Below are 12,328 nucleotides of genomic sequence, written 5' to 3'. Positions count from 1 at the left end.
GTGCAAGTGGGTATTCACAGTAAAGCACAGGGAAGATGGGTCAATTGAGAGGTACAAGGCCAGACTTGTGGCAAAGGGATTTACACAAAAGGAAGGAATTGACTACAAGGAAACATTTGCCCCAGTAGCAAAGCTCAACACAATCAGGGTTCTACTGTCACTAGCAGCAAAATTCTCTTGGGAACTCCATCAGCTAGATGTGAAGAATGCCTTCCTAAATGGTGATCTTCATGAATAGGTATTCATGGAACCCCCACTTGGATATGATGTTGGAAAGAAGGTGTGTAAACTAAGGAAAGCATTATATGGTTTGAAGCAGTCTCCCCGGGCATGGTTTGAGAGACTTTGTATGGCCATGAAGAAAGTGGGGTACACTCAGAGCAGTGCAGATCATACATTGTTTACAAGGAGACAGAATGACAAACTTACAACACTCATTGTTTATGTGGATGATATGGTGATTACTGGAAATGATGTGAAAAAGATGAAGAGGCTGAAGGAGTTCTTAGCTTCAGAATTTGAGATCAAAGACCTAGGAAATCTGAGATATTTTCTTGGGATTGAAGTTGCTAGATCAAGAGAAGGAATCTACATATGTCAATGAAAATATGTGCTAGATCTCCTAGAGGAAACAGAAATGATGGGGTGCAGGCCAGTAGACACTCCAATAGAACCGAACCATGGATTACAAGAATCAATGGGTGAGGAATACTGTGATAAAGAAAGGTACCAAAAATTGGTAGGAAAATTGATATACTTATCCCTTACTCGGCCAGACATTGCTTATGCAGTGCATGTTGTCAGTCAATTCATGCACTCACCAAAGACCCCTCATATGAGAGCAGTGGAAAGAATTCTCAGATACTTGAAGACTTGCCCAGGGAAAGGAATTCTATTCAGGAAAAACAACAAACTTGAAATTGAAGCCTACACTGATGTTGATTGGGTTGGGTCCGTTGAAAACAGAAAATCAACCTCAGGTTACTGTACATTCTTGGGAGGAAACCTAGTCACATGGCGCAGTAAGAAGCAAAATGTTGTGGCTAGATCAAGTGCAGAAGCAGAATACCGAGCTATGGCACACGAAGTTGCTGAACTCTTATGGCTCAGAACTCTTCTTAATGAGCTTGGTATCAAAACTGAGGGTCCTCTCAGGCCGTATTGTGATAATAAAGCTGCTATCAACATTGCCAACAATCCCGTGCAGCATGACAGGACAAAACATATTGAAATTGATCGACACTTTGTCAGAGAGAGAACTATTTCAGGAGAACTCTGTGTGCCTTATACTCCATCAGAGATGCAGATTGTAGATGTATTAACTAAAGGGTTGTCAACAACAAAGTTCAGGGACTTACTTGGCAAGCTAAACATGATTGATATCCATGCTTAGCTTGAGGGGGAGTGTTAGAATGTTAGAGTGATGTTCGGCTGATAAGAGTTCTTATTAGCCCATACTTATGTTTAACTTATCTTGTAACTGGGCCTAATTCTGTTTAATGATTTAAGTCATCTGAGTGTCCCATCACTAATCAGGGGCATCCTAATAATTTCTTATACTTTGTACTACATTCATATATAAATAATAGCATGGTCGACTGACTAGTACAGTTCGACATTCACTGCATTTCAGAGTTTCTCTTCTCTCCTTTGGTACTTCGAGTACAGCTCCTAAGATTACACCATGTATGCTAGCCACAATCTCAGTCCACAATTTATCCTTTCCACTGAAAACCTCCAACCATTTCCCCAGCAAAGCCATATTCCTTTTCTTGAAGTTACCAATCCCAAGACCTCCTAGTTTTTTACACCTAGTAACCACCTCCCAACTCACCCTATGATCTCTCTTCTCCTCTCCAAGCTCCCACAAAATATTACGTATTATTAATTTTTCCAAAAGATTAGAAATCTTTGAGGGTATCTTAAATACTAACAAATAGTAGATAGATAGGTTAGCTAGGGTAGACCTAATAAGAGTGACTCTCCCACCTAGAGAAAGATAATTTCTCTTCCAAGCCGCCATCCTCTTCTCAAACCTCTCCACTACCGGATTCCAGAAGCTTACATTCTTAGGATTGTCTCCTAAAGGGAGGCCCAAGTATGTCAAGGGCCAGCCCGAGATTGCACATCCTAGCTCACCTGCATATTCCCTTAGGTCCCTTACATCCACATTCACTCCCACCACACAGCTCTTATCAAAGTTCACCTTGAGATTAGAAATTTGTTCAAAGAGATGTATTGCCAACTTTAGATTCTGGATCCAACTAAGGTTTCCTCCTACACAAAACAGAATTGTGTCATCTGCATGGATAATGTTATCTTTATCATATCACTTTAAGCCACCATAAAGTGACTGGCAAAGTTCAGTTTCAAGTCCAAATTGCAAAACTCATCCCTCACTCAAGCATTCTTTCTCCTGAACCCTCTTAAAATTTTGAATTATGCCTTCAAGATAGTGGGTTTTCCTATTGCATAGTTATTACCATGTGACTATGCCTAACTAACTTCTAGAGGGCTACTATCAACTTTTGAGTTGTTTTGCATTGCCTTCTCTATAAGAAAAGTTCTTTTTTTTTTGCACATCATTATGGTTACTGTTCAAAAAAATGTGTTAACAACTTCAACCCACACACCCAAGATATTTTAAGATAACCTATTTTAATTTATGTACCTGCAGCCAAGGAAGCAATCAATGAGGGGGATTTTTAAGACCACACAGAAATGAACCCATTTCATTTTGTTTCTGAAAGCACTTTGGATGGATCTATTATGGACTTTTATGCAAGTCTACAGAAACAAGGTTGAGATTCTATTATAGGCCCAAACCTCTTTTAAATAAAGATTATTTTAGGACTTAATTTTATCAGCAAATGAAAAACATTCTGTTAACATATAAAAATAAGATGTAAATATGATATGACAGTCCATTACTCGATGGTAAAAAAAATAAATAAATAAAGATTCTGGGATAAGCCCAATATGGGATCCCTTTCCGTACTGTACAGGGAAAAAATTCTCATATTACACAGAGATGCCCTAGTAAAGCTCACGGATCAAGAATCCTCTTGTATCCTTTCTAAAAACAAACAAAAAAAAATGCTAGTGGATTGGCAACTCTACAAGCCCAAAAAGGATAAAAGCAATCTCATGAAACCAGAGATCTCACATTCTGATGTGATTGAACTCCCAAGGCAAATCACTTTTATATTTTCAGTAAATTCCATTTTCAAATGTTTCCAAATGCCCCACTGAGTACTTTATCCATGGACCTATTTATATGCTATGTCATCACATTTAAAAATTTTAAGCATAAAAAAAAGAAAATCGAACAAGAGTATATGCAGGCAAACTATAGTTTCTTACACTACAGGTGCAATCTTCTCCACTGGACCTCAAATTGGGTATATTCATCAAATTGCAAGCATAACCATCAAATTTATTAGTAGGAAAAACTTTTAACTGTCATGAACTAATCTAGAAAAAAAAGGAAAGGAGGTGCAAGTAGATTTGAGAAAGCAGCCACACTTACACTCTAGAACTACACAACAACTAAATTAGAAAAGCAAACTCCCACAATGACCCATAGCAAAATGGGTAAGAGCGCTGATAACAACCAATATTACCTTATGCCAAATCCTTCAAGCTCTTTCTCTATCAGACGCTTGTGAGTTATTGGTTTTATTGCATCAAGAACAATTAGAATACAATTGCATGTCCTAGCAGTGCTGATAACCTGGATTACAATGTCATTACATGTCATGCAGAATAATCTAGAAAATCCATCACATGAATCAGAAACATCTCAGAATAAAAAAGTAACCATAAGTAATGTGCAATTTCTGACTAAAAAAAGTATCAGTAGCTTAAACATGCATAATGTCTTAAAATTAAAAGAAATATATGAAGTGCACAGTCCAATAAAAATGAATGTTTGATGGCATATCCAACTTCAAAGCAATCAACTAACAAAAAGAGGGTTACCATCCATGGTGCCTTCAAAGTGAATAGTACAAGTTATAAACAAAAATACAGTACATATTGGAGAATCAACAATTTGAACCACCAAAATAACCTTAAACTGCCTCCTTAATCCAATGAAATAATGATATAATTTCAGGGTATATTGTTCATGTTAGTAAGTCGTATCACTTTGGCCACCCAGCCTTGCTCTATGACTGAATTCAATTCTTTTTCTATCAATAATTTCAACTCTCTTTGGATTACCCTGATTTTAACCATCAATTAAGAAAACAAATCCCACTTGATGTTAACATTTAACAAGTGGAATTTATGCCTAGATTTCCTCCATTAGGATGGTGGCCAAGTCCCACACAATATTTCTGTTCCATTTTTTATAATCATTTTTATTACATTTGATCACATTGGTAGAGCCTCCTGTCACAGAGGAAAACCAATATTCACTAGCTATCCTAAATCCTGTGAGAAGAGCAAGAACTCAGCCTTTGGTCCTAGGTACCAATAAAAGGGAAAGAGAGAGTTGAAATTACTGAGAGTGTTCCCATCTGCATTGACCCACCAATGTCAGCTGGTCCTAGGTTATCAACATCAAACAGAAACATCAACCTCTAGAAAGGAAAGAGAGGGAGGGGGGAACACAGCCCCCTGCCTGGGATTATCAAGGATGAATTGGGGTACTTCAAGTTCAAGCAGATTCCATCCAAAATATAACTTTTATCATTGCACCTTAATCTGAGGGGCAATAACAGTTCCTGCTTTAGTAAAATAACCAAATTTCCATTATTACCATTCTTCAAGGCCTAAAGCTCAGCTTTCCTTTAGGCTTTGAACAGGTGATTGTGGAAAGAGATACCCAAGTTGTTATAGGATGAATGCTCTAAGCAGAAGATGGTCCTTAGACACTATCTGATTAGAGAAGATTGATCATTGCCATCCTCCTTGAACAGCTTGTTCAGGTGGATACCAAGATCATCAAACTCCTTGCTAATGACTGACTAGAGAAGGTACAGGAACAGGAATTGTGTTTTGAGAAGCTTTCAAGTCAGTATTAACATGTTTTTGGTTCCCCTACCTCATAACTGTAGGGGGTATACTTCCTTTTTTTTCTAAATGCAACATTTCTTATCTAAGTACACTGGAAAAGGAAAAAACTGGAACCTATTCTTCATCTTAAAATTTATATACCAAGTTTCTCTTCTATGGGCAAATATGTCCTAGAACCAGAGGGTTTGAACTGTGTCCAAAATTTTCACATAGAAATATAGTACCCACCCAAGTACTTGTTATAATGGCTTCTTTTCTTTTCTTTTTAAGATATTGATGCAATCTGGTGGCATTTTATAAATCTTCTTGATCAACATTGGGCCATCCCTGGTGCTAGCAATTAGGCTCAGTTAATCTTCCAAGGCTTAATGGAGAATAGGTTTGTAGAAGTTACAAGATGGAGGAAAGCAATGAAGATTGAAGCAAAAGACCTCATCCTTGAAGAGTTGAAAATCAGAGGCTTGCAGAGCTTGAAGATTAGGGAGGCAAAGAAAGCTACAATATTGTTGGAAGGTTTGGAAGTGATCGAATGGGTGAAGAAGTTTTCTTCAGAAGCAAGTTCTAGAGGTAAACAAGTGAGCTTTATGTAGTTCAACCAAGATGGAAGAAAAAGATATGAGCTGGAATGTAAAAAGAATGCAAAAGGACACTATATAACTCTGCAAGAATTCTTTGGAGGAAGAAAGAAGCAGTTAGTTTGCTTCCCAGAAGGTAGAAGGGGAATTGGATGGAAGGCTGTGGCAGAGGTACTGAGTGATTTTACTCAACAGCTGAAATCAGAACAAATAGAGGTGGTGGCAAAGGAAGAGAAAGTGGGTAAACAAAAGAGAGAAGAAGAATCTATTGGGAGGAAAAGGATGATTGTAGAAAAAGGAAAAAGAAATTGTAAACTGGTAGCAACAGCAGGAAAGGAGGACTGGGAGAAGAAATTTGTGGTGGAAACTTCAAGGCCACCAAAGGATTGGAGGGGTATTGCGCAGTCGATACTCAGAGAATTAAACCTGCCAAAACCGATGGTGATTACACCTTATGAATCTTGTAAAGCTCTGATAGATCTGGGTGAAGTTGAAGTAGAGATTTCAGCTTTAAATATTCAAAAAGAAGTTGGTGCTGCCACATTCTCGAAATGGTGTCCTCTCTCAAATACTAAAAGTTTTAAGATTGAGGACAATGTACTAGTCAGACTGCTTGGGTTACCTTTCAATCTCTGGAAGAAGGTATTACAGTCCATTGCCATAACCTGTGGTGCAAGACTAGATGGTGTCTTTGATCTGGATCTTCATTCAGTCGCATTGAAGCTAAGCGGAGTTAAACCCAGTGATATCCCAAGGAAGTTAGAGGTTGTTTTAGATGGTGTAGTATACCCTGTCTGGCTTGCTACCTCCATTGAAGCCCAGCTATGAAGGGAGGGACGAAGGGAGGAAGGTGAAGGGACAGAACAGGCCTGGTTACGTGGGTTGCAAGGCAGTACAGTAACTACAAAAGGGGCTAAGTCATCTGAGGAAATCAAGAAGAAAAAGGAAAAAGAGGAAAACATAAAGACTTGGGGAAAGTCAGCATGGCAGGGTGGGCAGAGGGATAGCAGATCCTATGTTCAGACTGTGACAGGAGGATTAAATGGAATCAGATATGAGACAGAAGTTCAAATTTCAAAAGAAACTGAACATAGGTCGGCAAGGGCTCAGGTTTCAAACCGGTCTTGTGAGCCGGTTTATTCTGGTCCAGTGAACCAAGACCAGTCGCATGAAATTTTAAGTAGACACGTGACTGGTAAAGAGATTGGGGGTTTGGGCCCTGGCCCATCTGAAAATAAAGGGCCTCTTCTTCTGACTGGGCCGTTTGTTTTTAAAACAGGTGGACCCAAGTTTTAAGAAGTCATGTGCCTCTTTAAGTGGGCACGTGACTGGTAAAGAGATTGGGGGTTTGGGCCCTGGCCCATCTGAAAATAAAGGGCCTCTTCTTCTGACTGGGCCGTTTGTTTTAAAACAGGTGGACCCAAGTTTTAAGAAGTCATGTGCCTCTTTAAGTGGGCACGTGACTGGTACAGAGGTTGGGGGTTTGGGCCCTGGCCCATCTGAAATTAAAGGGCCTCTTTGACTGGGCCGGTTGTTTTAAAACAGGTGGACCCAAGCTTTAAGAAGTCATGTGCCCCTTTAAGTGGGCACGTGGCTAAAGGAAAAGGGTTGATAATAGACAAAAAAGTTGGTCTATTATCGTCCCCATTGAGCAAGAAGCAGCCACCACTCGCAGGAAAGAAACCCAGCCACAGTGGAGCGGCAAATCAGAACTGGGCATGGGCCCCAAGCTCTAAGAAAACAGTCATCTCCCTAAAACGGCGCATCCTGAGGTTCAAGAAGCACCCGACGACAGTGGAGTCAGGGTGTTCTTTCATTCCAGAGACGGTAAATCAGGAAGTTACAGACCCTTTTGAAGATTGTGTGACAGAGGAAGAAAGCAGTTCAGGATCAGATTTGGAAGGTTCCTCAAGTATCGGAAGTGTGGAACTTAAAAAACCAAATCATTCGGTGCTGATGAGAGCTTACACACGGAGCTGTTATTTTTGGAAAATGATGGCTTTGAAATTACAGACTCAGCCCAGAAGAAGCATTCTCAACTACCCAAGGAAATGGAGTTTACCGCAGCTATTATAGAGGAGAGGCAGGGGATACCGGTTTCTAAATATGCTCCCAGTTCACTAGAGCAGTACGGCATCGATAGAGGACTAGAGGAACAGAACGCAACTCGGTCACCGATCACAGAGTCATCAATCAGGGGACAACACCTAAAGACAGATTCTGATGCAAGGACTAAAACAACCTATTCTGGAAGGATTAACCGTGACCTTACCCCATGTGTCGTCTCTCCGGAGTCATTGCCCCCTTCCCACAACCTTTCAGGTAATCTTGTCAATTCGTTTTTTTATACTGATGTGGGTTTTGTGCCGGGACCAGGTACCTATGCAGCTCAACTTGAAGCAGCAGCCATGGATGGAAAGTTTTTAAGTGGGGACAGGGGGGCAAAGAACAAGCGGAAGAGGTGAGGAAGAGGAAATCCCAGGAAGAGAAATTAGAGAAGATCTGGGATCAGATCTGTATGTATTTGGAGTACAAGAAAAAAGAGAAAGTGGTAGGAAAATACGAGGCTCAAGAAATTTTAGTAAAAACAAGGGTGCAAAAAAGTTGGGGATGAATCAATCTTGGGAAAGATGCAAAGGGAGGAATTAGAGAGGATTTGGGGACAGATTTGTGCTTTCCTTGAGGAGTATAGGCAAAAAGAGGAATGTTTGGAGGAAAATCAAGGAATTGCTGAAGGGCGAAACATAACAAAAGCAGTCTTAAGTAGATCTGGAACAATAAACAACTGAAGGAAGAAAAGATCAGAGGTGGAAAGGTTGATCTCAGATATAGAAGGAGATTTAGAATGGGGAAGAGGGGAGAGAAGGAAAGCCTCCAGTAGGGGCCTAACCTCAGAAGGGGAAGTCAATTCTCTTATTTCCATGAAAATCATCAGTTGGAATGTGAGGGGCCTGGGGAGTGCTAGGAAAAGAAGGCTAATTAAGGACCTCCTTAGAAGAGAAAGGCCGGACATAGTGATGTTACAAGAGACCAAATTAGCTGATATTGATAGAAGATGGGCAATAAGCATATGGAAATCTAGAGGAATAAGTTGGGTTTCAGCACTTTCTTGGGGGACTTCGGGAGGCATTGCCACTTTTTGAATAGAGGATACGGTGGAGGTTTTGGAGGAGCTAATAGGTAATTTTTCAGTGTTGTTAAAATTCAAGATGGTAGAGGATGGATTTACTTGGGCACTAACTAATGTGTATGGACCAAGCAACTATAGAGAAATGAATGATTTTTGGGAAGAACTTTATGTGATTCAAGGGATTTGGGATGGCCCGTGGTGCTTGCGGGGGGGGTACGAATGAATCAAATAACCCCTAACAGGTCATTACAACCAGCATACGGAGATTCAATGATTTCATTAATAATTGTGAGTTGAAAGAACTCCCATTGTTGCAAACCCTCTATACTTGGTCCAACTTTCAAGAGACACCAATCTACTCCAAGTTAGATAGGTTCCTTTTCAACGAAAGCTGGGAAAACAAGCAAGAGCTTGGAAGAGAAACTATATTTCCATAAGGGGTATAGTTACTTTGATTAAAGCAACTCTAGCCAATTTGCCTTTATACTTCCTGCCAATCTTTAGAATTCCTAAAAGGGAGGCAAAGAGGTTGGAAAAACTGATGAGGGACTTCTTATGGGAACCTGGGGAAGAGAAAAAAGATCACTTGATTAGGTAGGAGGTGGTGAGTAGAAGCAAAAATGAAGGAGGCCTAGGCTTAGGGAATGTGGTGAGTAAGAATGAAGCTCTTTTAGGTAAGTGGCTTCGGAGGTGGCCCTTAGAGAGGGAGAGGTTGTGGCATGAAGTAGTGAAGAGTATCCATGGCTGTTCTGAATCAGGTTGGGACGCAGAGGTATCCTGAAGGGCTTCTCTCACAACACCTTGGAAGGCTATTTATGGCATTCTCCCAAAGTTCTTCAGATTTGTAAGGTATGATGCTTGTTCTGGAAACTCCATTCTTTTTTGGGAAGATATTTGGGTGAGCACTAAACCCCTAAAAGACCGCTTTCCTTCTCTCTATTCCATCTCCCTCTTTAAAAAGAAACCAATTTCCCCTCCGGTTCGCCCTTTGGATTTAAACTGGAATTTTGGGTTTCGAAGAGGGTTAAGGGATGAAGAACTTCTTTGTGTTTTAGAGCTCTTGTTGCTTCTAGACTCAATGTGCCTGGACCCCCCTAACTTGGACAAAAGGGTTTGGTCTCTAATCTCGGTTGGCTCCTTCACTTGTGCTTCTTTCTTTTAAAGCCCTCTGCTCCAATCCCTCCTCTCAGGTGTTCCCTGTTAAAGAGGTCTAGTCAAGGCCAATTCCTCCTAAAATAGCAGTGTTCTGTTGGGTAGCCTACTTGGGTAAGATCAATACAGTGGAAAACTTGCAAAAGAAGAAACCTTATTGTGTTTGTCCCCAAATTAGTGCCTTCTTGTGTAAAGTGAAGGGTGAGGACTGTAACCATTTACTGATATCGTGCTCTTTTGCTGCCAATATTTGGAACTGGGTTGTTGCACTATTTGGGTGCAGGTGGAACTTGCCCTCCGAAGTAAAGCTGCTGTTCATTCTGGCTGCCTTTGGGAGATTGACAAAAAGAGGGAAGCTAATGTGGAAATGTATCAAAGCCGCTACCTTGTGCACTTTATGGGAAGAGAGAAATGCTAGAATATTTCAAGAAAAGGAAAGAAGTCTTCCTGAAATTAAGGAATGCATAATGACAAGGACAGTCTCGTGGCTAAAATCTTCACACTTGTTGGCAGATTACTCCTTTGATGACTTAAGGAGAAACTGGGCAGCAGTGGCTTCTCCAGTCTCCACAAAGAACAAATCACAAGCTGAATGGGAATCCCCACCGGATGGAGTGGTAAAACTGAATTTTGATGGTAGCTACCAAGGTAACCCAGGGCCATCTGGAATAGGAGGGATTCTGAGAGACAAAGATAGCAACATGTTGTCTTTATTTTCAGGACCAGTGGGTGTTGGTGATTCTGTAAGGGCAGAGATACTAGCAGCGGTACAAGGTATACAAATGGCCAGTCAACTTGGAGTGAATAATTTGATAGTAGAAGGGGATTCCAAGGTAGTAGTGGGCTGGTTGACAAGTCCAGAGACAGCTTGTTGGGGCTACAGGGATCTGTTAAAGGAAGTTAAATGGCTGACAAGGAATATGTCAGTCAGGTTTCAGTGGGTCAACAGATCAGCAAATGCAATGGCTGATTCTTTGGCCAAGCAAGGGGTGTCAAGGGGAGATCTGTTTTGGGCCACTTTGTAACTGTGTTTCAGGCTAGTGTTTGTTTAGTGTTTATGACTCAGTCCTAGGGGGAGGTAACACCTCGTGCCTCTTCCTAGGCTGAATGTACTACTATTTTTTGAATTAATAAAACTACACTCATTTATCAAAAAAATAAATAAAAGCTTAAATATTGTTAAAATTTAAAAAAAAAAAAATCATTTGTTTCTCATGTAGAAAACAACAAGGACAAGAAGAGTTGGACACAATAAAAATCTCAGGAACTATGTTGGAATGATAGCAAGATTTCCACAAATCCAGAATTTCAGCTTGTGTAAGTTTAGGTGAATAAATGCAAGACATGAAAGAAACAGCTAATTTTGACCAAATTACTTTTTGAATTTGGTATATTTGGCAAACAACAACATTTTCTGCTGATCTGCATTTCCAACACAATCCAAAAGAAAAGGAGAAGATGTGGACATGAAAGAAACAGCTAATTTTGATCAAATTACTTTTGAATTTGGTATATTTGGCAAATAACAACATTTTCTGCTGGTCTGCATTTCCAACACAATCCAAAAGAAAAGGAGAAGATGTGTTACCTGCCTCCCTCTACCTTTTCCATCCTTTGCACCTTCAATAATCCCAGGGAGATCCAGTAGCTGCCAATAAATGTGAAACAATAAAAATAAAGCTTACTCATCAAAAAGAAAAAAACAATAAAAATAAAGCTTGAAAGTTTCTATGCAATGACTGATCTATCATAATAAACTAATTTAGAGCCAGTGTTGCATGGACATGAACACAGGAACTGGAATCCAATGTGTGTGCAAGAATCTGATTTGGCAAGATGAGAAAACATGGACTTCTGGACACATCTATGGGAAAGTATATACTATTAAAATAGTTTTTTTATTTAACATTATATACCTGCAAAATAGGGTCTAAAATGTTATCTTCATTACCAAGTAACCTATGATACGAAAAGTGGCTTAAACCTGTACATTAGCTGTTCATTTGTCAAATAAGCTAGGAGATAGAGAGGTAATGTTAAGTAGAAATGTCCTCAAGAATCTGTGGAGTGCCAAACTCCAAGGCAATGTTAGTGAAAGGAAGCAACGGAGAAAAAGAGAAGGCACTCAATTGGATCTATTATCCATTATCCTTTACTTTATAACACACTATTAGTTGGCCATCAGGTAGAAAGGTGGTTGCTCTTATTGAACATATATCTTACAACACCTGCTATCTGAACTGATTCTCGGCTGACTTGCAGGGAGCCATAGTTTTCAAGGCGCCAAGGCGAGGCGAGGCGACTGGGGAGCGCCTTGTCGCCTAGTTGCCTAGGTGATGGATTTTTTTATGTTAAAAACATAGATCCTAGGGTAGTTCCCTAGGTACCATAACCATATTTCTTTAATAATTATTCATGATTTTCATAAGAAAAGTATAAATTTCATATT

The 12,328-nt window shown here is 40.0% G+C and overlaps 1 protein-coding gene across 1 annotated transcript in view; it reads right to left on the bottom strand.

Annotated features, from left to right (window-relative positions):
• LOC104587421 (developmentally-regulated G protein 3) overlaps nt 1-12,328 on the bottom strand; it is a 29,868-nt gene that overhangs the window by 12,360 nt on the left and 5,180 nt on the right. The window contains exons 5-6 of the mRNA XM_010245033.3: nt 11,468-11,527; nt 3,624-3,733 (exon numbers count right to left, since the gene is read on the bottom strand). Coding sequence (XP_010243335.1) covers nt 3,624-3,733; nt 11,468-11,527 — 170 coding nt within the window. The remainder of the gene's footprint in view (nt 1-3,623; nt 3,734-11,467; nt 11,528-12,328) is intronic.

This window comes from Nelumbo nucifera, chromosome 1 (genome assembly GCF_055504915.1).
Source record: "Nelumbo nucifera cultivar China Antique chromosome 1, China Antique-T2T, whole genome shotgun sequence".
Taxonomy (NCBI): Eukaryota; Viridiplantae; Streptophyta; class Magnoliopsida; order Proteales; family Nelumbonaceae; genus Nelumbo; species Nelumbo nucifera.
Note: the sequence above shows the minus strand (reverse complement) of the source record. Positions and strands in the feature narration are given on the sequence as shown.